Raw genomic sequence first — 27874 nt, forward strand, 5'->3', positions numbered from 1 at the left:
ATTACTGAGGTTATGTTTTTAAAAAAGATAAAAATGAGACACTAAATCACACATGTCAAACTCTGGGCCGCGGGACAAATTTGGCCCGCGATATAATTATATTTGGCCCGCAAGTTCATATTAAATATATATTAGAGTTGGCCCGCTGGCCGCCGCGCCAGTATAGCGCATGCACACTGAAGGTGAAAATGAAGACACCGGAGGTGTGGAGGGATCTCAGAGTCCCGAATCCCGGGGATCGGAGCGCCGCACTCAGCCCGCCCGGCTCCTGGACACACAGACGCGGCGGCAGTTGGGGACCATCCTCGCTGGGTCTGCGCTTCAGCGGTGATGCCGGACCGAACGTCTCGTTGGCAATGCCTTCCCCCTCGCTCCGTGTGCGGCGGACCCTGCCTCCCGCTCCTTTTGTTGGAGACGTGCCCGGCGCCGTGAGATCGCAGTTTAATCCCTCTCCAACCATGGGAGAGGGGTGGGAGCAACGCGCTCTTCTCAGCCAATTCCTCCACCGCCCTGGACGCCGGCGTTTCAACGGGGGGTTCGGGTGCCTTCGTCAGGCGACCAACCTGTTGGTCCAAGACAAGGGGAGAGCGTACAAACTCCACACAGACAGCTCCTGAACTCGGGTGAACGTGGAGCTGCGACCCCACATTCCACATCAGGACTGTGTGTAAGATTGGGAGCAGTGAGACGGAAGCTTATTTTGTTCCTGTGATTTAAGCCTTTCTTGGGGTGGGGAGGGGGTCCTTCTCTGACCACTTGCCTAACAATTAACCTAATCAGATGTGGAGTTACCACAATACAACAGTTCTCAACCTTTTTCTTGCTTAAGGTGGTCTGTGGGTGGGAAGAAAAAGTTTGAAGACCACTGCTTTAATCATCCCTCATTGACTCGTCATGTGCATGGTTTCAGAACGCTAAAGGAAATGGGCCAATGACAATTTTTCTCAAGCAAAATATTTCAGTAAATTGGGTCTAGAGCAGTGATTCTCACCCTTTCCTTCCCACTCACATCCCACCTTAAGCAATCCCTTACTAATTACAGAGTTCCGATGGAATAGGGCACACATGTCAAACTCTGGCCTGCAGGCCAAATTTGGCCTGCAATATAATTATATTTGGCCCGCAAGATCATTTCAAAAATGTATTAGAGGTGGCCCGCTGGCCACCGCGCCAGTATAGCGCATGCACAGTAATACAACAAATCCCAGGATGCATTGGCGTCAGCCCGCTAATCGCCCCCACCTCCTCTGTTTACGTTGCAGGGTCTCACCGTGGACTCTGGTTTTAGGGCCTGGCCGGTGTCAGGGGAAGCCAAGGCCGCTTCCCAGCGCCTGGAACCGGAGGCCTCGGTCCTGACCTCGCCAGGACCGTTGCCCACTCCCCCTCCCTGCCGCAGGCCAACCCGCGACTCACGGTGACGGGGCCATTGATACGCCGAGATGCTGCCCTGCAGCGAGAGCCGATGCCCCCGCACTGTCGTCCAACCCGATCGCCCACAAACCCCGCCCTCCCACACACTGGCCTGAGTAAGGATTATGAACTTTAATCTCAGTATAAAACGATCTTCCAATAGTTTCATGTCACAGTGATAAATATATTCCTGGTTAAAAATGGTCCTGCACCTGGATACAAGCTCATTAGGCATAAAACTTGAAAAGTGTGTAAATCAAAGGATATCTGTACCAATGGAAAAAGGGCATGGCAAATAACCCTGCTGGAGTTCATGCCCACAATCAGTCACCCATTTGATTGTTTCAGGAATCATGTTATTCTCCCACATTCTCAATAGTCCTCAGATTTTACTATTCGATAACACACTAGCAACATTTGACAAATCCTCTATAGAGAAATATTATTTATTGAATATTTTATTTCTCATTTGTTAATGCTTCTGGAAAGAGTTTATCCAAAACTATTATTAAACATTTATTTTAATAAGAAAAAGTTTAACATTACATATGTTGAAAGAAGGGAAAACATGCAGATGTTGTTGAAAATTTTCAATAAATGTTTAGTTTGGCCCTTGACTTAGTCCAAGTTTTTAATTTTGGCCCTCCGTGAATTTGAGTTTGACACCCCTGCACTAAATCATTCCAGGACTATCAATGTATTATTGGTGGTGGTGTGAATAGTGTAAGAAGCACAATCATCATGTTGAGGGTCGTTAACGACTGTTTTATTTGAATCCGGCGCGCACCCCATGTGCGTGATGACATCACCACGTTGCCTGGGGCGCGTGCCGCGTGGGAGTTTTGACTGAGGAAGAAACCCCCGACAGTGCCATCTTCCTAGGGCTGCCCCACCACGTGGTGTTACAAGCGGGGCCGGTTTTCCCTGAGCGAGTGCGCCGCCACAGTGGGAAAATTATTGCAAACGTGTCTGAAAGCAATTTAGAAAGGCACAGATTAATCGAACACAATCAGCATGAACCAATGGAAGGTTGTGTCCAACTAATAGTAAAATAAAAACTGATGTGAGAATAGGGTCTTCAGACTGAAATAAACTCTCCTCCCATAGATGTGGCTTGACCTATGAATATTTCTAAAATTTTCTGTTTTTTTTAAATATTTTCAGCATTGCAGTTTTCTTGTTTTGTACCTTACAAGCTTGGATAAAAATGTATGAATGGGTTTTTAACAAGGCATTTGACATGGTGGTTTGGTTATATACCATAAAAATTAACACTTAAGGGTTTGTAAGTGTCTGGAAAATTGATTTCAACGTGGTTAGGAAGAGCTTTATTTCTTGTGATGTCTATTAATAGTTTGGACTAACTACAGCCCCTATATTTATAAAATACATTTGCAGATCATGGAATTGGTATCATGGTCAGTTGTGTTGAAGTAGGTTGATCTAAATCTGTATGCAGAAAAGTGTCCATTGAAATTCAATGCAGAGAAGTGCACAGTTTTGTAGTTGGGGAGGCAAACAAATTAAGAAAATACACAAGTAGTGGAAGAAAATTATGTGCAGAGGAACATGTAGACCTAGAAGTTCTCTTCAATAGACTTGATGGTAGAAACATAGGTTGATAATGTGGTTAAACTTGTAGGAAACTTGTTTTTTATGGGTGTCCTGGGTAAACTTGTACCTCTTACTTCGTTCGTTTTAGATTGGTCACAGCCTTTGAGCTACCGAAAGAAAATAGACACACACACCGAGAGCACTTCAGTTTATACAAATCTTTATTACAAATTCTAAAGCTGATATCAAACTACAATATGCAAGCCCTTACCAATTATACTTATCAATGCCTGGACTGGTCCCAACTGCCGAAACGAAGCAACGACCGCCACTTGTGGTAGGTTGTCGGGGCGCCGGTAGCAGCATCTCCACCTCCCCTGACCAGGATGTTGGCTGGATTCTAGAAGTTCTTCTTCTTGCTGAGAGATATTGCCACCTCTCGGAGAGTCTCAAACTTCAGCAGCAGGACCATGGCTTATATTACCCAAAAACTGCTTACTTAAGCACCTATTCCCAGCACAGTAAGAAAGATAAGCAAGCAAGCTAGCATGCCTAGGCTTCTATCGAATAACAATTTTCAGCTTATCACTTTGAATACAATAGTTTATTTTGCATCAAGGTTAGGTCTCTGAAAGACTGTGACCAAAACAAGCAGGAAGATTAAATGTTCTTGGTGCACAGATGTCCTTACGTCAGATAACTGGATCTCTGGCCCCTCGGTGGAATTTAGCTTATGTCTGCTGATTCTAAAAAAACAAGCAGGTTCTCAGCCGTGCAGAAGCAAAGGCTGCAAAAGTAAAAAACATGGTTTAAATCTTCCATTACAATGGGTTAACAGGTTTCTTGACTATCATATAATAAACAAGCAGGAAAGATGCTAGAACTGCAGAAAATATTAGTTTGAACACTTAGTGCTCTGTACAACTTTTGTCACTGCATTATGGCAAAATGTGGTGGAGCTAGAAAGAATGCCAGTGAGCTTTAAAAGAATACTACCGGGGTGGAGAATTTTAATATAATATCATGGAGAGATCTTGAGGTTTTTTTAAATAGCATTATATTACCCATGTTTGCATTAAGGAACACTGGTGCTTTTGAGCTTGTGGTAATCTTGTTAGTGACGACAGTTACTCAGAATTGATTATTGCAGATGTGGTAGTGGTGGTCTTTGTGGTCTTTAATGAAGACTCTGCTCTTGGAGGATCTACAAAGACCAATTTTTCAGGATCTGGATTCCCCCTTATTGCCTTTACAAAGGTACTGATGACAATTATCTGGTTTGCTGGGCATTTCATTTATCGAGACAGATTGTTTTCTCGTGATGGCTTCTGACTTGTTCATTTAAATTATTAACAATGAAAATTCTTCAGCATGCATTGGTGAGATTTGAATTGGGATTTTTTTGATTGTTTTTCCAGGCCTCTGAATTACTTATTCCTGTAATTTAGATAACATCACCCCCAACACAACTGTGGGGGGAAAAAAAGATGCTGCCTTGCAGCAGTGACTCTGCTTGCAGCTTCAATGGGAATCATCAAATATTCCCACTTGGAACGACTGCAGCTTGAACGTACAGCCACAGAAACCAACATACCTATAAGTAACTTTGTACCTGAATTAAGAAGTTTGTGATTGACAGAAACTGCAAACTCTGGCGGACTGCAGGCGATTCAGGCAGCTCTTTAAGAAAGATACAACCACGTGAATACAGAGGTAGGCTCTACAGGTAAACTAAAACACTGGACCTTGAGGCCTCCTCTGTTACCATGTTCATAAACAGTCTTTAGAAAATAAACTTGCTGAACTCCGAGCTAGATTACACAGCAGAGGAAAATCAGGGATTGTTGTGCGATGTGGTTCACTGAGATATGGCTAAATGAAAGCATTCTGGATACAGCACCAAGTGCTTCACCTTCCACCATGCAGACCAGACGCCACCAATAGGTAGAGGCAGAAGTGGCGGCATTTGCTTCATCATCAATTCATCATGGTATACAAATGTAGCGGTTCTGTCCCAGCCCTACTCCCCAACCTGGAACATCTGGCGATCGAGTGTCGTCCATTCTATCTGCTGAGGGAGTTTTCTGCCATCATCCTGGTCACAGTGTACATTCTGCCCCAGGCTAACATCAGGCTGGCACGAGGGGCTGAGCACTGTAATCAACACCCATGAGACAGCACACCCTGATGTCCTTCTGATTATTGTAGGGGACTTAAACCAAGCCAGCCTGAAAGAGTCTCTGACAAACTACCATCAACACATACCTGAACAACTAAAGGAGCCAATGTACTTGACCACTGTTGCACCATCATCAAGAATGCCTACCGTGCCATCCCAACCCTGTATTTTGGCAAATCTGATCACCTCACTGTACTTCTACTCCTGGCATGCAAGCAGAGACTAGGGACCACAGCACCACTGATGAAGAAGGTGGAAGTATGGTTGAGGGAGGCAGAGGTGCTTAAGACCAGTGATCCAGATCTCGATAGGAAGTCCAGGTATGACCTATGGAAGAGAATTTTAAAAGTGAAGTTAGAAACAGAATCAGACACTTGCCAGCTATGGCTGGGCTTGCAGGCCATTACATTCTTACAAGGTGAAGCCTAACCTCATAAATGGCTATGATGCTTCACTCCCTGATGAGCCAAACATCTTTTATGCTTGCTTTGAAAAGGAGAATTCAATTGTATTAGTGAGAATCCCTGCAGAAGTTGGCAACCCTGTGATACCAATGTCAGAACATCCTTTAAGAGGGTGTATCAACTAACTAGCTGGAATGTTCACAGAGATTTTTAATCTCTCATTGCTGCAGTCAGATGTTCACACCTGCTTCAAAAGGGCATCAATCATACTGGTGCCCAACGAGTAGAGTGAGCTGCCTCCTTAACTAATGCCCGGTTGCACTCATATCTACTGTGATGAAATGCTTTGAAAGTTTGGTCATGACCAAAATTAATTTGTACCCAAAAAAGACATGGACCACTGCAATTTGCCTATATGTCACAATCGTTCCACGGTAGATGTAATCTCAGTAGCTCTCCCCTCAGCCCTGGATCACCTGGACAATAGCAATACCTACATCACGCTGCTTTTCATCAATTACAGCTCAACTTTTACCATCATCATCCCCTCCGTACTGGTCAGCAAGTTTCAAAATCTGGGCCTCTGCACCTCTCTCTACGAGGGCAGCATGATTGGCGTAGTGGTTAGCATAATACTTTTCCAGCACCAGTGATTGGGACCAGACCAGGGTTTGAGTAAGTGCTGTCTGTAAGGAGTTTGTACATTCTCCCTGTGTCTGTGTGAGTCTTCTCCAGGGGCTTCAGTTTCCTCCCACCGTTGAAAAACATACTGGAGGTGTAGATTAATGGGGTGTAAATTGGGCAGCCCAGACTCATGAACTGAAATGGCCTGTTAACGTGTTGTATGTCTAAATTTTAAAAACTGGATCCTTGATTTCCTCATCGGAAGACCACAGTCAGTGCAGATTGATCGGTAACAATATATCCTCCTTATTGACTCCACGGATGTCTGCAAAAAATCTAGATTCTAGTCATGAAAAAAAGCAGAAAATGGCCTTATTGGACAAAATTTCCTGTAGTCTGTTGTAGGGCAGGGAAAGTTTTGCCATCATCAGAAATTTCCCGGTGCCCTTTGTAGTCAAAGAAAGAAAAGCAAAATGGAGTGTCACTGAGTGTCCGTGGATTTGCCTTCAGCGGTCACACAACCTTCAGTCTAAACCATTGGCAACCCGAACTCCAGAACCGAACATGATAGGAAGCCTTCAGTACCCTCGGCATCGTCTCATATCTCTGTTCTGATACTTGAAACCCCTTCAGCCAGTCTCGAGCTAGTTTCCAGTAGTCTGCAGCCTGGTGCAAGTCCCTTGACTGTCCGCGGACTGTGTTGACTCCTCACCTTGAGTCACCCAACAGTCTTCTGCCTGTTTGTTTTTCAGCTCAGAGCCTCTAGCTGGTTCACCGCCATGATCACCATTCTATGGGTCCACTTCTCTGCTTCTTCTCAATCGAGAGGGCTTGTCTCCTTGTTTTCTAGTACCCTGCCCCAGTCCTCTACTTTCTTAGAGACTGCAATCCCTCGCAGTCACTACCGAACATAGGTGCTGCCATCTTGGGCTCAGACCCTGCAGTTGCAGGGATTTTAAAATAAATTACTATTTGTTCCTTTAACAGGCCATTTAACGCCTGTCAGGAGCTGACGGCAGTTGTGCTGGGCATTTGGACCATGCGCTGTCTCTCCCCGGGCCTGCAAAATTGTGAATACGTGTAGGTGTGGTACGCAAGCCTGTGTATGATATCCTAACACATATTATGTGGCATGGGAAACCATTTTTACATTACTAATAAAGAATGATTGAAGCACAAACATCTGTGTGCTGGTGTATTTCTATTACCTAGAATACACAACAGATTGGCAACAAGGATCTATGCTCCGAATATCGGAGAGAAGATTTAAAGATTTAAGGCTACCACATCAGTAAGCCCCACAGGCTCAAACACAGAGAGCAAAGGAAAAGAAAAAGTGGGAAAAACAGCTTAAAATGGTAGAAGGCCATTTTGGAGAGTGCAAGGACTCAGTACAAAGAAAAAATTGCAAAATGTTTACCCCTTGTCATTATTGAGACAAAGGGATATACATTGTTTGGAAGAAATTGGTAATTGCACATCCACTTGGATTGGATGGAAATCAGATCAGATGTTTATTGAAAATAAACCAAAATCAAACCGAAACAAGTCCTTAAGAAGTATCTAATGGTTTTCAGAAAAGGCTTGGTGAAAATCAAAGGAGTCCAGGCAAAGTTACAATTAAGCCAAGGACAGTAGCTTTTGCAATAAAAGGAAAGATTGAATCAGAACTCAACAGATTGGAAAACTAAGGAATCGTTGACAAAACTTCAATAGAGTGATTGGGCAGCTCCCATCGTGCCAGTCCAAAAACCCAATGGGAAAAATTCAAGTTTGCGGTCAAGCTCTGCGAATACCTGAACATCCCACACCTAGAGCGGAGGAATTATTCCAGACCCGAAATGGTGAGGAAAAAGTTCACGAAACTGGATTCATCATAGGTGTGTCAGCAAATTGAATTGAATGAGGCATCAAAAAAGTATGTGACAATCAATACTCATTTGGGGTTATTCACGAATACTAGAATGCCATAGAGAATATCAGCAGCTCCTGAAATACTTCAAGCAGTTATGGACAAATAACTGCATGGTATAAATGTGGGATACTACCTGGGTGATATCATTGTTACAGGACGGGATGACGCAGAGCATCTATCGAGCCTAGAAAATCTCCTAACCGGACTACAACAAGCAGACGTCCAGCTTCGCCAAGACAAATGTGCATTTATGATACCCTCAGTCATGTATTTAGGGTTTACAATTAATAGTGAAGGAGTCCAAATGGATGCGGCAGGAACAGAAGCTGTCCGCAGAGCACCCTGCCATCAAATGGAGCTGAATTACAATCATTCTTTGGTTTAGTCAACCATTATCAGAAATACATCCCAAACATGACCACGCTGTCCAACCCACTGAACCATTTTTTTTTAAAAATCAGAAATGGTGCTGGAACACAAAAACAAATGATGTGTTTAATCATTTAAAAGTGTGGTTGACCTCAAGTGATAATGTGCTTGTCCTCTACTGACCCAGACAAAGAAGTGACTCTAGTGGCTGTTGCTTTGCCAGTAGGTTTGGGTGCAGTATTGTCACAGGTCTGAGAAAAAAAGAACAACTGGTGGCTTATGAGTCCCGTTCATTGATGGCTTATGAACATAATTATGCACAACTGGAGAAAGAAGGACTGGCCATAATATTTGGAATCAAAAGATTTCACCGATATTGTATGGTAGGAAATTGACCTTTGTAACTGGCAACAAACCACTGACTTTAATCTTGTGTCCTAAGAAGGGCATTCCGAGGCTAGCTGCGACAAGAATTCAGGAATGGGCCATGATACTTGCCGCTTACGATTACAACTTGAAACATAAACCAGCAAAACAAAATGGCCATGCTGATGTGATGTTGCGCTTGCCCCTACCTGAAACTGAACAGACCGAAGAGATAATTAAATGGATGGTGAAAGCGACAGCTATTAACCAAAAACAACAACATCTATCGATTACAGCAAAAACCATCAGCAAAGAAGTAACAAGCGAACCAACGCTGTTAAAGGTCCCTTATTTCACATTGAATGGGTGGCCAGAACGAAACATTTTTTCTCCAGAACTAAAGCCTTACAATACGCGACACAATGAAATAACTATTGAAAAAAGTTGTTTATTGTGGAGAGCCAGGACCAACGTTCCAAAAAAAATGGCAAATAGTAGCAGGGATGGTCCGAATGAAAGCTCTGGTGCGAATGCATATTTGATTGCCATTAATAGACATCAATATTTGTAAGGAATCATTTGTAAGGAAATGCAACCCAAAGCACCACAAGCTGAAGCGAACCCATGGAAATGGCCATCCCGACAATGGAACAAGGATTTATTTGGATTTAGCGGGTCCATTTATAGGGGAAAATTTCCTTATTGTCAATACACACTTCAAATGGCCAGTAGTATCACGAGTACAACACCAACAATCCAAACAATTGAAAGACTAGGAAATTTCATGTTTGCGTCATACGGAGTATCTGAAGAACTTGTCTCTGATAGTATCAGAAGCTTTTAAAGTGTTTTTACGTAACAATGGTATACAACGCATGTTCTCTGCACCTTACCATCCAAGCATTAATGGAGAAGCTGAATGTTTTGTACAAAGATTTAAAAAAGCTATGAAACTAAGAAATTACCAAACATTTCTTGGAATTGCAGATTTTCTCGTAGCATACAGAAATATGTCTCACTTAACAGCAAAAAGAATGCCTACAGAATTGATGTTTGGGAGCAATTTAAGGACCCAGCTCTCTACAGTACATCCGGACATCAGCCTTCTTCAAGTAAACCATCTAGATGCCTGGAATTGGGAGAACAAGTGCTTGAGTGAGATTACAGAAACAGTAAAGAGATTTGAATTAAAGGTGTCATCCTTAAGAAACTTAAGCCCCTGTTCGTTATCTATACAAATGGGAACTAATGTATGAAGCAGCACATCGACCATTTGAGAGCAGTAGATAATTCAAACGTCAATACGGACAATTCCCAAAACTTTCCATTTTAGGTCAACGATGACATTCCTGAGGTAACATCAAGGGATGAGACACCATCCACGTCATCTGTGGAAGCAGTACAGCCCAAATTCAGACTAGTGCTCACTGAAAATTAAGCTCCCAATCCCTATAACCCGAGAAGGAGGAGGAGGTCTTTCCCAATAAGGCAAAGAGTCCTGAGAAGCCACAAAGTATCCCGATGGACTCGGCATCGCCAAAAAGATCAAAAAGGCCAACACATCTCTCCGGAACGTCTGAGGAACTATGTACCATGACTTGGCCACTTGGCATGATATATTTATTCATTGAAAATTAACAGTTCATATTTACAGTACTCCTTAGTCACTGTAGTACAGTATACTTCTGTTGGCGGTGGGGGGGTGTGTTGTGGATACATGCAGGCACGATACGTAAGCCTGCATATGTTATAACACATTTTTAGATAAGTAATAAAGAATGAATGAAGCTCCAAGTCTCCATGTGCTGATGTATTTCTATACCGAGAATACACAACACACACCAGCAGCAGCATTGCCGTTGCTGCTCTAGCAGCACTGCTATTTCACAGATGGCAATGAGGAATGAGACAGGTCAGCAAGTTAAGTGGTGCCGCAACAACAACCTTGTGCTTAGCGTTGGCAAAACTAAGGAATTAATTGTGGACTTCAGGAAGGTGAAATTAGGAGAAACACTACCAGTCTTTACCAAAGGGTCAGGAGTGGAGAGAGGAAGGAATTTCAAATTCCTGAGTGTCTGATGACCTATCCTCAGGCCATCATGTTGATGCAATGACAAAGAAGGCTCACCAGCAGCTATACTTTCTGAGGAGTTTGAGGAGATTTGGAATGTAATAGACTTGCAAATTTTTACAGGTCTAGTTTGGAGTATTCTGACTGGCTGCATCACACCTGCCAATGCACAGAACAAGAAAAAGGTTGTAAACTTAGCCAACACCATCATGGCCATTAGTCTTCACTCTATTAAGAACATTTTTAAGAGCCGGTATCTCATCAGGGTCCCTTAATATGCAAGCAATGCTCTTCACTCACTGCTACCATCAGAAAGGAGGTACAGGAGCCTGAAGGTGCACACCCATCATTACAAAATCAGCTTCTTCCCTTTCCCCATCAGATTTCAAAACAGACAATGAAACTACAGGTATTTGCACTTTTTAAAAATCATGTATTTCCAGAGTTGTAATTTATTGCAATTTTGCAACTGTAAAGCACAATGCTGCAAAACAACATATTTCATGCCACATCTTCATGACAATAAAACCTGATTCTATTTCTGACAATTTATGCTTCTGAATAATAGTATTTATCCACAACTAATTGTCTTTATAAACAAAATTACGTTCACAATGATGTAAAAATAAGAGGAAAGTTTGTCAGATGTTCACCTGCTGCTAAACTGTTTTATAACCATAATATAAGCTCATTTGGCAAAACATTTAAGTCTGACTTGTTACATTGCAATTGTCTTATTTCATAAGAGGATAAGAAGTGATCGACTTTAAGCTCTTTAACAATATGAAGATTACTCCAATCCTCCATGCTGTATGTTACTTTATTTAGAAAATATTTTAAAAGCATCCTTAAGCCAATGTTGTATAAAGATGCAAGACAAGGTCGGTCAAAAATTAATTTGAAGGTTCTGTTGAAATGTAAAAAAGCCTTTATTTGAATAATTACTCTTTATTATCTTAAAATTAAGCTTTGAAATTGGTGAATTTATTTGCATCGATTATTAAGGAAATGTATCTCTCTTTTTGAAATGAAATGTTGGTAATTTTTAAGGCCCAACATTGGTTGCAAATAACATCTTAAAATATTATCAACATTTTAATGAGATTTTGTGTGATCTTTCATGTGATTTTCCTGCTCAAGGAAACGAAGCATGATGGAAATAATGTAAAAAGGAAGTACGTGCAGATGTTGTCAGTGAAACAATCTTATCTGTGATGAGTTTAAGTGCCAGCAAAATGCACAGTTTGCTACTCGTGCATAGTTTATGAATGGCAAGCCCTTATCAACAATCTCCCAATCTGCCCACCCAGCATGAATGGAAAGTGGGCAAAAGGAGCTTATTAGGATTTGTACCTTGATAACAAAGTGAAATCATAATCTTTTTGATGTGTATTTGTATTTACTCTCGAGTGTTCCCCAACATTGGGAAACGTTTTTTTTTTGCATGTCTGCAATTTAAAATCTTTTTTATATAATTTTTTCTTGTTTCTGATGAACGGTCATCAACCTGATGATTAACCCTATTTTATTCTCCACAACTATTTAGAGGATTTTTTAATAGACAATAGGAGCTGGAGTAGGCCCTTCGGCCCGTCGAGCCAGCACCGCCATTTTACAGATCATGGCTGATCACTACCATCAGTACCCCTTTCCAGCCTTATCCCCATAACCCTTAACTCCTTTGCCCACTAGAGTCTTATCTAACTCTCTTTTGAACATAATCAGCGAATCTGCCTCTACCACCCTTTGTGGCAGAGCATTCCACAGATTCACACTAAAAATAAAGTCTAACATTTATACTCTGAAAAAAATTTTCAGATGGTCATTTGGTAGAAAGTGGGATTTGTCAGGATAATACCACAAGGGACCAAGGTAAACTGCCTCAGGATCTTCGTGATGCCACCATCATCACCCTGTACAAAAACAAAGGAGAGAAATCAGACTGCTCAAACTACAGGGGAATCACGTTGCTCTCCATTGCAGGCAAAATCTTCGCTAGGATTCTACTAAATAGAATAATACCTAGTGTCGCCGAGAATATTCTCCCAGAATCACAGTGCGGCTTTCGCGCAAACAGAGGAACCACTGACATGGTCTTTGCCCTCAGACAGCTCCAAGAAAAGTGCAGAGAACAAAACAAAGGACTCTACATCACCTTTGTTGACCTCACCAAAGCCTTCGACACCGTGAGCAGGAAAGGGCTTTGGCAAATACTAGAGCGCATCGGATGTCCCCCAAAGTTCCTCAACATGATTATCCAACTGCACGAAAACCAACAAGGTCGGGTCAGATACAGCAATGAGCTCTCTGAACCCTTCTCCATTAACAATGGCGTGAAGCAAGGCTGTGTTCTCGCACCAACCCTCTTTTCAATCTTCTTCAGCATGATGCTGAACCAAGCCATGAAAGACCCCAACAATGAAGACGCTGTTTACATCCGGTACCGCACGGATGGCAGTCTCTTCAATCTGAGGCGCCTGCAAGCTCACACCAAGACACAAGAGAAACTTGTCCGTGAACTACTCTTTGCAGATGAACTACTTTATCTAATTTACAAAAGTATTTGGAATACCAAATGCATTAAGTGCTTAAATAAATAAATCCCATTTCAATCTATCAAATGCTTTCTCTGCATCTAATGCAACCACTACCGCAGATATCTTTCTATTTTGTGCTACATTTATCAAACTTAAAAAATTAACTATATTATCTACCGCTCTTCTATTTTTAATACAACCAGTTTGAATAATATTTATTAATTTTGGTAAAAATTTAACTAACCGATTAGCTAATAATTTTGATTCAATTTTATAGTCCATTTTCAGTAATGATATAGGTTTATATGAAGAAGACTGTAAACAATCCTTCCCTTTCTTCAGAATTACTGTTATTAATACTGTTTTTAAAGATTCTGGTAGGTTACATACCTCTTTCATTTGTTCTAATACCCCCATTAATACAGATACTAATAGTTCCTTAAATTCTTTATAAAATTTTGGTGGAAAACCATCTTCATCTGGTGTTTTATTATTTTGTAATGACATCATGGTCTCAAACTTCTATTTCAGAAAAAGTATTCGATAATTCTAATTTTTAATCTAACATAGTTAATTTAACTTGTCACAAATACTCTTCTATTATACTATCATCTTTCAAAGATTATGACTGATAGTTTGGCATAAAATTCCTTAAAATTATCATTTATTTCCTGTGTTTTATAAGTAAATAGATAAAAAAATTGTTATGGGCAAGGATCAAGAGTTATTTTCTCTAAAATCAGATACATTACAGCATTCTGATTATTTTATTCTATTCATTACTAATATTGTTTCATTAAGATGACTTAATTAAAACTTGAAATCCCCACTTGCATTGCACACAAGAACAAGGTCAAACGGTCCTTGGCTGTTTAAATCCTGATGCAGACTTATGGACCAGGAATGTAAATGTAAATTTGTGAAAATTAGGCACGTGCTTAGTTCTGCAGTTATACTACCTGGGTGATATCATTGTTACAGGACGGGATGACGCAGTTCTGCAGTTCTTTTGAAAAACATTCGGAAACAGTAGCATATTTACACAGGCAACCTCTCTGGCCTTCTTGACTGAATGCATTTTTTAACATTTGAGTAACAGCAGTGTTTAGCATAGTGGTCAGTACAGCGCTGTTACAGCACCAGTGACCCAGGTTAGATAGAATCAGTGACTGTGTGGGTTTTTGCCAAGTACTTTGGCTTCCTCCCACGTTCGAAAGGCACACAGACAGGGTTGGTAGATTAATTGGGTGTATTTGGGTGAGCGGATTGTGGGCTGGAAGGGCCTTTTACCATGCAGTATCTTTAAATTAAAAATTAAAACCAACTATCACATGGGATTAGAACTTTTGACTCTAGATCATCAGTTAAGATGCGTAGACATGATTCAAATGTTGCTCTACTGTGCAAGTGGTAAAGAATCATTACAAAAAGAGAAGGGACAATCACCAGTCTTTTATTCCAACCCTTCCCCCCCCAACCCTTTTATATTGCACTGAAGTATTTATTGATTAGAGTGAAAGTAGGCTATAACCACTCCATCTCATTTAAAGAGAAAACTTCCTTAGCATCGGCACCAGTCGTTCTCAACCTTTTTCTTTCCACTCATATACCATTAAGTAATTCCTATGCCATTGGTGCTCTGTGATTAGAAAGGGATTGCTTAAGGTGGTCTGTGAGTGGGAAGGGAAGGATGAGAATCACTGCTCTCGACCCAATTGTTACTGAAATATTTTGCTTGAGAAAAATTGTCATTGGCCCATTTCCTTTGGAGTTATGAAACTGTGCACATAACAAGTCAATGAGGTATGATTAAAAGTGGTTTTCAAACTTTTTTTCCCCATCCACATACCACCTTAAGCAATCCCTTACTAATCACTAAGGCTAAAGGAATACTTAAAGTGGTATGTGAGTGGAAAGAAAAAGGTTGAGAACCACTGATCTGCACCCAAGAAGCCACATGCTGGTGGATACACAAAATAAAAAAGTTACATCGATGCTCTTCTGGGGTTGGAACCAAAGTATAATGTCAGGCAGAATAGAGAAAGTTGCTCTGCACATTAGCTGCCAGCCTTTAAGAGCAGTATTAAATACAGAATTGAAAGAGCATTCAATTCCCAGGAGTGAAACCCATCATAAAGTAAAATAGATGCCATCGATGAAAAATATTTTGTGATCAGCTTTCTGCAGAATTGACATTCATCATCCTGATTAACTTATGGTACTTATAAATGAAAAATAACCTTTTTGAACTTCTTTCCTAGGTTAGCAAAAATAAATTGAATTAAACTTGCTGTGGATTAAATAAATCCATTATTTGCATACATAAAAACCTAATACACACTTTTACAATGATCTATTTCAGTTTCAAATTTCAAGCATTCTTTAAACCAAAAATAAAGTAGTTTTATCTGTACGTGACCTGCTGGTATTGTTTTTAAGACTGCGTTTGGAAATCCTCCTTATACACTACATCCTCATTTAATACAACTTCAGCTCACAGCCAACCTAAAATTTGTAAAAGGAGTAGTGTAAGGTACTTATGATAATGAAACATGTTGAGAAAACGTAGAGAGAAATAATCCATTTGTTGAAAGAAATAGTTTATATTACCTCAGTACACTAATGGTTACTGTGGTCTTTCTTTGGCTTGGCTTCGCGGACGAAGATTTATGGAGGGGGTAAAAAGTCCACGTCAGCTGCAGGCTCGTTTGTGGCTGACCAGTCCGATGCGGGACAGGCAGACACGATTGCAGCGGTTGCAAGGGAAAATTGGTTGGTTGGGGTTGGGTGTTGGGTTTTTCCTCCTTTGCCTTTTGTCAGTGAGGTGGGCTCTGCGGTCTTCTTCAAAGGAGGCTGCTGCCCGCCAAACTGTGAGGCGCCAAGATGCACGGTTTGAGGCGTTATCAGCCCACTGGCGGTGGTCAATGTGGCAGGCACCAAGAGATTTCTTTAGGCAGTCCTTGTACCTTTTCTTTGGTGCACCTCTGTCACGGTGGCCAGTGGAGAGCTCGCCATATAATACGATCTTGGGAAGGCGATGGTCCTCCATTCTGGAGACGTGACCCATCCAGCGCAGCTGGATCTTCAGCAGCGTGGACTCGATGCTGTCGACCTCTGCCATCTCGAGTACCTCGACGTTAGGGGTGTGAGCGCTCCAATGGATGTTGAGGATGGAGCGGAGACAACGCTGGTGGAAGCGTTCTAGGAGCCGTAGGTGGTGCCGGTAGGGGACCCATGATTCGGAGCCGAACAGGAGTGTGGGTATGACAACGGCTCTGTATACGCTTATCTTTGTGAGGTTTTTCAGTTGGTTGTTTTTCCAGACTCTTTTGTGTAGTCTTCCAAAGGCGCTATTTGCCTTGGCGAGTCTGTTGTCTATCTCATTGTCGATCCTTGCATCTGATGAAATGGTGCAGCCGAGATAGGTAAACTGGTTGACCGTTTTGAGTTTTGTGTGCCCGATGGAGATGTGGGGGGGCTGGTAGTCATGGTGGGGAGCTGGCTGATGGAGGACCTCAGTTTTCTTCAGGCTGACTTCCAGGCCAAACATTTTGGCAGTTTCCGCAAAGCAGGACGTCAAGCGCTGAAGAGCTGGCTCTGAATGGGCAACTAAAGCGGCATCATCTGCAAAGAGTAGTTCACGGACAAGTTGCTCTTGTGTCTTGGTGTGAGCTTGCAGGCGCCTCAGATTGAAGAGACTGCCATCCGTGCGGTACCGGATGTAAACAGCGTCTTCATTGTTGGGGTCTTTCATGGCTTGGTTCAGCATCATGCTGAAGAAGATTGAAAAGAGGGTTGGTGCGAGAACACAGCCTTGCTTCACGCCATTGTTAATGGAGAAGGGTTCAGAGAGCTCATTGCTGTATCTGACCCGACCTTGTTGGTTTTCGTGCAGTTGGATAATCATATCCCAGAACTAATTTTGTATAAATGGAATAGTGAATTGTTTAAAGGAAAAATGAAAATACCAATTTTAAAACGTATATTGAAAATATAGAATGGATTCATATGGAGAGAGGGATTAAAAATTATCAATTACCTAAAATGTTAAAACAAAATCAACTTATTCCTTTCACTTTGAATAATTCTTTATTTGATCATTGGTATAGTAAAGGTATACAGAGGATAAAAGATTGTTTTTTGGATCTTTCTATAAAACATTAGAGCAATTAAAAGATAATATACAAAATAATACAATATTTGCAAATTACCAATTAAAATCATGTTTAAAAAAAGAAATTAGGAACATATTTGAGACTCCCAGAACAAAATGATTTTGAAGGTATAATAACAGATACATTTATTATCAAGAAATTTATTACTGATGTGTATATAGAATTAAAAGAAACTAAAAGGAAAAAAAGATTTATACAAATCAAAATTATGATCGGAGAAAGATTCAGGACAAATTCAGGAGGAAATATGGTCAAAATTGTCAAGAAAGTGTTACAAATACAGTTAATAGTTCAATATAATTTTCTTCATCAATTATATTGCACACCACATAAATTTAATGGACTTAATTCTAATTATCCGGATAAGTATTTTCGATGTAACAAGAAAATGGGGACTTTTTTACATTTGGCATGGTCCTGTGAGAAAGTGGACCAATTTTGAGTGTATTGTTTGGACAAATTATGAAGATAAAGATACAAAAAGATCCAAGAATATTTTTACTTGGGAACATAGATATGAAAAAGATAAAACTGAAATTGGATAAATATCAAGAACATTTTTTAAATATAGCAGTAGTGTCCGAAAAGAAATGTATAGCAGTAAAGTGGAAAACTGAGAGTTTGATATAAATCAACAGATGGCATATTGAAATGCAAAATTGTATACCTTTAGAAAAAAATACATATAATTTAAGGAATCAAATTGAAAACAAAATTTGGGAACCATATAAGGATTTTATGAATAAAACTCAATCCATATCTTCCACCTTGCCCACCCCTCTGTTAGAAATTCTTAAAAAATAGTTAATGAATATTATAAATGTTAATAATATATGTAGAAGTATGTGTTCTTTTTTATTTTTCTTTCTTTTGGGCGAGGGGGTTGGGGAAAAAAATTAAAAATTGTATAATTTTGTATGACTTATTAAGTTTACTGTATTATTGAATTTATACTTTGTTTTGATACAAATGATGAGTAAAATTTTCAAAAAAAACAATCCGTTTTTCCATCTGAAATGGGCTTATAAACTACTCCATTATTAACAAGGTGGCTTGCTATAACTTGCTAACAATGCTGGTGTCCTATGAATTGATAAAATAAAAGGTACATTGTGCACAATTTTATTTGGTGGAATTGCTCTGTGGTATGTTTCTGCAATAAATATTACTAGTTTTACTGTAACTTTTTTGTGGAATGGAAGTTGGGCAAAATGAAGAAAATATTATCAAAATTAAATGTAATTAATAATATCAAAATAAATAATTGAATATAAACCAGATCAGTCATATTAAAACATCTAGTAATAAAACTTGCAGATATGTTGAAAAATTAATATTTTAATGGATCATAGAATTGTATACCTCAGTTGACAATTTTTTTCACTCAATAAATTGAAGGTGTTGATGTGACACAGACATTTTAAAAGAAAAATAATATTATAATTTTTTAATATGCTGTATGCCCATTATTGGCTCATGGTTTTTTTAATTTTACTGAACAATCATGAGCCATGGTGCATATAACACACCAATTTCTGTACCTTAAGCAACAATGAATATCCAAATTTATTTTTTTGCCATTGTAATTTATGTTGTAGGTGAAAGTGAGGCTAAGGCAAAGACCAAAGCTCAGTTTGAAGAAGCATTCAAAAGCTATTCTGGTTTCGCTGCTGAGAAAAAGAAATCAAAAAAAAGTGCTCCTTCCCAGGAGAGTATTGTGGTGAGTGCAGATTATGAGCTGTAATGAGACAATCTTAGCTCTGTTTGGATTTATTCTTGGAGGATATTGGATAATTATTATTTGTATGGGAAAAATAAGTTGTCAATTATTTGCCTTTCCAAATCAACCAGCTTTCTATTTTGTGTTCATTGTTTTCTAACATTTTAAAGTCTTGATATACTTTTACTGTTTCTGAGGCAACTAAAATACTGTAAAAAGAATGTTGAGAAATATTAGAATATTAAAAAATATTTCATTAATGAATTATGCTAGTTGATATATTTAAAATCTCAACGTTACATGGCAAAGGGTTAAAATCTTGCTGTACTAAGTATGATGAAATTATTACTGTCAGGTAAATTCAATGATAGTTCCATCGTGACATTCTGTTTGATTCTGGTTGAAATGATTAGCATCAATTAGTGAGCTAAGAATAATTTGTAATAAGATTTAAGGTATTACTTTTTCCCTAAAGCATCAAGCTTGAATTAATGACTGTTGTTAACTCATCAATTTTTTAAAAATTCATATTTTCAGTAGTAAAGGTATAAACATGGAATGAAGCATCACAAAGCTTAAGAGGTTCAGGGAATAACATTATCCAAAAACTTGTCACTCAGATGTCTACTTAGTGAGTTAATTTTGATCTTTTAGCAGTACTTAAGTATTCAAATTTGCATTTAGCAGACTTAATAAGTTGCAGTTTTGAAGATGTGGCCAACATGTGTCCAAGTGATTTAGGAGCAATTTTAATCTTGCCTTTTCTGAGTTTTAATGGTGAGGTACATGGCAGGACCATAAATTGTTAATGAAAGTGTACCTTCTGTAAAATACCACTTTTTTTGTAGAGTTTAACAGAGCATTACAGCACAGTACAGGCCATTCAGCCCTACACCACAACAATCTAATATTTTCTTACCTGAGCCATAACCTTCAATTTTTCTTGCATCCATGAGCCTATCTAAAACTTTTATATAAACTTGTAGATAATTACACCAACCGCCCCCCCCCAAAAAAAAAGTTTACAGATAAACCCTCTGACCGAGCTTCTCTTACTAAGCAGGGATAAGAAGACACTTCAAGAGAGTCACCTCAATGACGAGCGGCATCCACCAGCTCTTCATTCTGGGTGATGCCATTGCTATTTCATAGAACTTTATTCAAACAGTTGCTATGAGCCAAGCACAACCAAGGCCCTCCACTGGCTGAATATCTGCTCCCATCTTCAACAAAAGTTTGTGTTACCTCAGAGAACAATTTTAAACTCATATTTTTTTTAACCTATTTTATTATTATTTTTAAAATTTATTTTCCTCTTTTTTGCCGGTTGCTTCAATTCCATATACCAAGGGTTTTATTATACATAGACAATCATTCAGAGTAGATGTTGGTTCTGTAGATGTCTTGAAGGAGTTTTGTGCATTTGCATCCAAATTTGCATTTGAAACACTTTTTAAGAACATTTCAGATCATTTGGTATCTTAATAAGTGGGATTTGACTTTTTAAATGAGATGTTCGAAATGTTTTTATAATTGTTTCATTAACAAAAGGTTTAAAATCTGCATCCAAACTTTAATTGAAGATATCAAAATAATGGTAAACATTTTCAGTGTAAATATCTCTCAAAAATGTGAATGTTTAGATAAAAAGAAAATAAATGTTTGAAAGTTGAAGCAAGATAGGCTCGTGAACAACACTTAAAACAATGTAGTAAAGTTTAGAAATGTGTGTATAAGTAGGAAAAAATTACCAGCAGTCAGTGTTTGTGGAGAAAGAAATTTAATCAACAGGCAGTAAAATATGAAAGTCACAATACCCTCTGGTTGAAGTAAAAACACAGTGCTGGAGAAACTCAGCAGGTCAAACAGTGTTTTTTATATAACAGATAAAGATACATATCCAATGTTATAAACAGTGTGAGAACAAATAATATATAAGAAAAAACAAACACCGTATATTTCGGCATATAAGTCAAGTCTTGAAATCCTCAAAAATCACTCAGAAGTTGGGGATTGACTTGTACGCCAGATACAAAAGTGAGACCTTTTTTTAAAAAAAACCTACTCAACGCCCATTAGGCATAAAAATCAACCCTTGAAAAACAAAAAAAAAACTGCAAATTTTCATGCTACCAGTTTATTAGAACAAAATTTTTATTGGAAAAAAGACATTTAGAATCCTTAAAAATCACTATCCCAATCATCATCTGAGGGAAAGATCTCGGCAAGCACATCAAGAATCCCAAAGTTGTATCTGACAAGGTGGATTCTGCTTTATCATCAGTATCCCACAATAAATCATCTTCTGTACCATCCATTGCACAAGAGATTCCACACTTTTTAAACTATTTTATTACAGTCTCTGGTTTCACTTTATCTTATGCTTTGAGCTCAAAGTCACACAGTGCATCAAGTGATGCAGTACACATTACCCCACCTTATGAGAATGTTTTTTCTGCACTCGACATCCAAGTATTCCATTCTTGATGTACATGGTCTTTGACTGGCTTGTTCAAGCAGACAACTAGAGGTTGCAATTTAGGTGGGATAACTACCATTTAAGTATTTAGTGCTAATCTACTTTTTGTGTCCTCATTTAAGTGGCTACGAAATATATCCCAGACCAGCAAACACCATTCCATGTGTAAACAGCCTGGCCGTTTGTTCCACACACTGTCTATCCATAGTTTTACACCACTTTTATCCATCTATCCTTTCATGAAAATGTCGAAAATATCTGCAGGGAATTTTATTTTGGGTTTAAGTATGTGCTTGAAGATTACCATGGGTTTTTAACTTTGTCCTGTCGGCCATGCATGATTACACCACTGTAAACCTGGTTCTTTTGTGGCCTGTACTTCTGGTTTGCACAGTTTTTGCACCTTTTCATTCCACTATTGCCTATCATGTTGAAATTCATGAGGGTTTCGTCCATGTTTCAAATATTTGCCAAAGCGAACTGGTGTTTCTTCCGGTGATCTACAATAAACTAGTGAAAACTTGATGGTCAAGATCTTTTGGTAGTTTCTGAGCCATTTTTGTTTTTTTGTCATAATACCAAATTTTTCCTGTTCATGAAATGGTTGCACCAGCCTATTATAGCTTCAAAATCTTTATTGAGTTCCAGGTGCAACTTTGCCCATTTACTTGCAAATGCTCTTATCTTGCTTCTGTTCACGTACCCATGCTGAGACGTGATTTTCCAACTCTGGCCAATGAAGGAGTCCTCTTTTCATCAAACATTGCTTCTTTGTTATTTCTCTTAAAGTATCTTCTTTCTTTCTCCATTCTCTAACCAACTTCTCATATATCTAAAATTTTTTTGCAGCGGCTCAATTGCTGAATTTCTTGGCCATTTCTTCATGCGTTTGACATTTTGCTGGAGGCTGTATGATGACAACCACCCTTAGGCAACGACCAACAGCTCAGTCATCACAATTTTTGGGGGCCAATTATATGATAAAACCATGAAAATGGGGACCTGACGTATCTGAAGGTCAACTTGTATGCCAAAATATACGGTATAAACTAATAACATAAACAAATAAAAATATATACAAATAAACAAAAAAAACAAGTGTTATAAACAAATTATAAACAGCAGCTGCAGACTTTTTTTTCCATACCTTGATGGAGTTTCTCCAGTATTGTGTAATCAACAGGCAATTTGATTTGTAGCAGACATATTAAGTAAAATTATTTTCCCACAAATTAATGAAAATATAGCTGTTTTTATATTTATTTAATAAATATTTAAACAACAATGACCCAAAACTTGCTTGGAAAATTATGGGAAGTTCACACTGTTAAAAGTAACGTGAATATTAACCATGCTTCTATCTCCTGAGGCCATGGTTGCTGGTTGTCTGAGTATTTTGATCTTTTTCTATTTTTATTAAAGATATCCAATTTCTCCAGTTTTTATTTGCTTTGATACTGAGTTTGGAATTTTGTTCGAGTAATATAGGTTGACTGGGTCCATTCATTTTCTCCAATTTTGTCTGTTGTTATATTTTGAATTTTAAAATACTCTTTCTTGTTTATGTTTTGTTCAGCTTGAAACTCTGAGGAATAAGTTGGGTCTCCATAAAGACGGTGAAGATGAAACTATTTTAAATAGCACATATAATCCAGAAGAACACAGTCCTTGCTTCTCAATAAACAAATTAAATGCCAGGTCCTCTGTTGCAGAAAATGTTAACAATAATAAGCTCCAGGAGGATGAAAAGCTCCACAAACAAAACAAAAAGAAGAAAAAGAAATCATCAAATAACGATGAATATTTTGATCAAGAACATGAGCAGAAGGACCCTGACACAGAATCTATTATACCTGTACAAGAACATGACAAAAGGAGGTTGAAAGAAGAGAAGTTTGAGAGTGTTCAAAGGACTAATTTAACAGATGATGTGGATTCATTAATAAAAGCTTATCAACAGCAGATAGCTGCCCAAGATGCAGGAAATGGTAAAAAGAAAAAGCAGAAAATCAAAGAGCGTTCATTTGAAACAATTTCTCATGTATCTTCAATATTAACCAGCAAGCTGGAGAAGAAGAGAAAACCATTGAGAAATGAGGGGGAAACAAGGTTAGAATATGATTAAATCATGTTTTTCAGATTTGTAATTTGTCAAATATTTCTATTTTTTGAAAGCCGATGGTATTTGGTGGCAATTCATACAATTCTTAAATGCATTTGCAGTTGTATTATTCCCAGATTGCAAATGGATTGTGAAACTGTTTTGTTATGGCAGATTACCACAATACATAAAGTAAATACTTAAGTATTTACAGATAACAATTTAAAGAATATTGGGGAGAAATTAAATAGATAAATTCTCAGTTCATTGCTTCAATTGTAGAGAGTGTATAATTGGTATACATGACCTGTGTTAGAGCATCTGTTCAACAGCTCATACTTTTGGGAATAGAAGGATAAATGAGTAACATCTTGTAATCTCATACACAGTAAAACTCTAATCTGCTATCTATTTGTTTGAAAAAATTGATGAATTGGCATTTGGCATCAAGTGCTAATGGTGTTCTCTTTACCATTGCAGGTTAGGTTCTGTTTCTAATCCACCCATAGTATAATGGGACTTCTGGTTCCAAAGCTCCTAGGTTCACTGTAAAACTTATATCATAGTATAACCCTTTTTAACAAAATGTGAATTAAAAGTGTGTGGGAGTATTGATTGGAATGTCATCCAGTAGTCCATAAAGTTTGCCAATTGGGAATCACTAAGATTCTGAACATGTCAGATTTATGACATGAGTTCTTAATTTATACAATGTTCACATCAGTGCCAAGGACAGGATTTACTGCTAATTGAACTTTCTTGAATAATTGCAGTCCTTTGGGTGAAAGTATTCCCACAAGGTCCAGTATTTGGACTGATAGCCAAGATGAAAGAGTGCTTCATTTCTAAGTAAGTGTGTGTGTTTTGGAGGCAATCCTGCAGGCTGTGATGATCATGTCTGCCTTTTATGCTTTATCTTTTTGATAGAGTTCATGGAATTGGGAGATACTGCTGGAGTATACTAGGTGAATAATTGTAGTGCATCGAGTGTGCACTTGTACAGCAGTAAATGTAATGTTGGTAATCAAATTGCTGCTTTGTCCTAATTGGTATTGAATTTCATGAAAACTATTGGAGCGCCCAAGAAATGAGATCTCAGACCAGTCTCTTGTAGATCTCAAGGTTAGGGGGGTGGGGTGGGGGTTATTTCCTGTGCGATACTGGGCCTTATGACCTGATTCTATACTGCAATATTTGTGTGGCTGGACCAATTGATAATAATGACAATGACTTAGGGAATGTAATATAACTTATTTTTTTCAAACCTATTTTTTCCATGCTAGTTAATCCTCTACATCAAAAAGAAATATTGTGGTGACTGATGACATCACTTCCTGTCCATGTGACAGAAGCGGTGATGTATATAAGCCGTACATCAAGCAAGCATGGGTGTGTCAGTCTTGCAATTGAGTCCGTGGTGTGTACATCAACTTGACAACATGTATAGTGATTCCACAATGTGTACATTAATGTCTATAGTAGCTCAGTATAGAATATGCACCAAATGATATCTGCACCTCAACATGGGAAATTTTTATTTAATTCATGCTGAGGTTCTGAAATTGCCAATGTTTTGGTCTTCACAACCATGTTTATGATTTGACCAAGCTGAAGCCCAATTCCAGTTGTGGCAGATAACATCTGATTCTATGCAATACTACTGTGTAGTAGTAAGTGCCCTGAATGAAGAGACAACGTGCTGAGTTTCCAATTTTCTGCAGCAGCTTCCAGAGGAGGGTAAGTATATGGTGCTCAAGAGTCTGCTCATCCATACCTTTGACCTCCTGATGTGAGCAAGCGGCCAGTTTACTTCACTTGGATGGCTTGGGAGACAGGATCCCTTCTACACTCATGGATGAAATGCTGGCACTAGTAGAAGGGCATAGGCCCTGCCTGTGTTGGAGCAGTTACCAGAAGATATCCACGTGCCATTGACCGATGAGGATTTCAGTGACCCACGCAGAATTGTGGCCCATGCTGATGATATTCTATGGTGAGCTAATCAAGAAAGCATGGCATTCATAGGACAGGTCACCAGATTTTGCTCCGAGCATCAGAACTGTGCAATTCCAAGACTGGCAGCAGGGTCACTCAAATCCGTTGTCAAACTGTCATTTGGCCGGGAGACGATGGGATGAAGCTGGCGATAGGACACAGAAGCTTGCTGATGCTGACCTCCCTGTGTGTTTCAGAGAAATGCTGGGGGCCATCTGTCACTAATGGCTGTGGTAGATAGCCATCGAGACAGACTTTTATATGTCTGGGATAGATATTCTGTCTGGTATTTCTTGGGGAATACAGGAGCAGAGATCAGCATGCTTCCCCCTTAGGGCTGTGACACAAGTAACAGAAAACTGGGCCATCAATGAAAGCCGCAAACTGCAGTACTGTCCAGACATTTGGCATGCGTAGGATCCCGTCAGTTTGGCGATACTAAGTTCACTTGGACGTTTACTTTGGCCACAGTCGCACAACTGCTACTGGGAGCTAACTTCTTGGAGCACATGGCCTGCTGGTTGATCTAGTGCACACATGTCAAATTCTGGCCCGCGATATAATTATATTTGGCCCGCAAGATCATTTCAAAAATGTATTAGAGGTGGCCCGCTGGCCGCCACGCCAGTATAGCGCATGCACAGCTAATACTACAAATCCCAGAATGCATTGGCGTCAGCCCGCTAATCGCCCCCACCTCCTCTGTTTACGTTGCAGGGTCTCACCGTGGACTCTGGTTTTGGGGCCTGGCCGGTGTCAGGGGAAGCCAAGGCCGCTTCCCAGCGCCCGGAACCGGAGGCCTCGGCCCTGACCTCGCCAGGACCGTTGCCCACTCCCCCTCCCTGCCGCAGGCCGACCCCCGACTCACGGTGACGGGGCCGCTGATCCGCCGAGATGCCGCCCTGCAGCGAGAGCCGATGCCCCCGCACTGTCGTTGTCCAACCCGATCGCCCGCAAACCCCGCCCTCCCGCACACACGCCTTAGTAAGGATTATGAACTTTAATCTCAGGATAAAACGATCTTCCAATAGTTTCATGTCACAGTGATAAATATATTCCTGGTTAAAAATGGTCCTGCACCTGGATACAAGCTCATTAGGCATAAAACTTGAAAAGTGTGTAAATCAAAGGATATCTGTACCAATGGAAAAAGGGCATGGCAAATAACCCTGCTAGAGTTCATGCCCACAATCAGTCACCCATTTGATTGTTTCAGGAATCATGTTATTCTCACACATTCTCAATAGCCCTCAGAATTTACTATTCGACAACACACTAGCAACATTTGACAAATCCTCTATAGAGAAATATTATTTATTGAATATTTTATTTCTCATTTGTTAATGCTTCTGGAAAGAGTTTATCTAAAACTATTATTAAACATTTATTTTAATAAGAAAAAGTTTAACATTACATATGTTGAAAGAAGAGAAAACATGCAGATGTTGTTGAAAATTTTCAATAAATATTTAGTTCAGCCCTCGACTTAGTCCAAGTTTTTAATTTTGGCCCTCCATGAATTTGAGTTTGACACCCCTGATCTAGAGGGACGAAGGCTTGTTCATACCAACACTTTCCAGACCTTCACTTGAGGTGATGCCAAGCTGCCATCCCACATTTAGACTTTGTTACTTTTTTTGGAGCATGAATTCGCTAGGTTGTTAGGAGAATTCCCTACAATAAATTCACTGCAATTCACCTTGGCAATACCGAAACATGGGGTGCAGCACTATATACCAACCGAAGGGCCACTGCTGCAAGCCTGAGCTTGCAGGCTCTCTCCAGATATACTTCGTCTGACCATAGAGGAGTTTGAAAGGATGAAGGACATGGGTATTGTTCAACAATCCGATAGCTCCTGGGCCTCCCCACTCCACATGGTACCCAAGGCCGCAGGTAGATTGAGACCCTGCGGTGATTTCTGAAGGTTTAACGAGGTTACAGCACTGGATCACTGTAAAGTCCTGTAAATATT

General features: G+C 39.5%; 1 protein-coding gene and 1 long non-coding RNA gene across 11 annotated transcripts in view; one reads left to right on the plus strand and one right to left on the minus strand.

The window, feature by feature from the left end:
• ahi1 (Abelson helper integration site 1) overlaps positions 1 to 27874 on the plus strand; it is a 343535-nt gene that overhangs the window by 3599 nt on the left and 312062 nt on the right. For all 10 annotated transcript variants that reach the window (XR_011340684.1, XM_069887253.1, XM_069887251.1 and 7 more), the window contains exons 2-3: positions 19203 to 19324; positions 23380 to 23912. Coding sequence is in view for 9 of the 10 variants with exons in the window: in XM_069887253.1 (XP_069743354.1) it covers positions 19203 to 19324; positions 23380 to 23912 (655 nt within the window). In the remaining variant the exon portion in view is untranslated. The remainder of the gene's footprint in view (positions 1 to 19202; positions 19325 to 23379; positions 23913 to 27874) is intronic.
• LOC138737735 (uncharacterized) lies at positions 2243 to 5845 on the minus strand. The gene is made up of 3 exons (XR_011341182.1): positions 5574 to 5845; positions 5230 to 5470; positions 2243 to 2379 (listed from the first exon to the last, which is right to left on the minus strand). It is a non-coding gene; the product is annotated as an uncharacterized lncRNA (long non-coding RNA).

Source organism: Narcine bancroftii, chromosome 6 (genome assembly GCF_036971445.1).
Source record: "Narcine bancroftii isolate sNarBan1 chromosome 6, sNarBan1.hap1, whole genome shotgun sequence".
In the NCBI taxonomy this organism is placed as follows: domain Eukaryota; kingdom Metazoa; phylum Chordata; class Chondrichthyes; order Torpediniformes; family Narcinidae; genus Narcine; species Narcine bancroftii.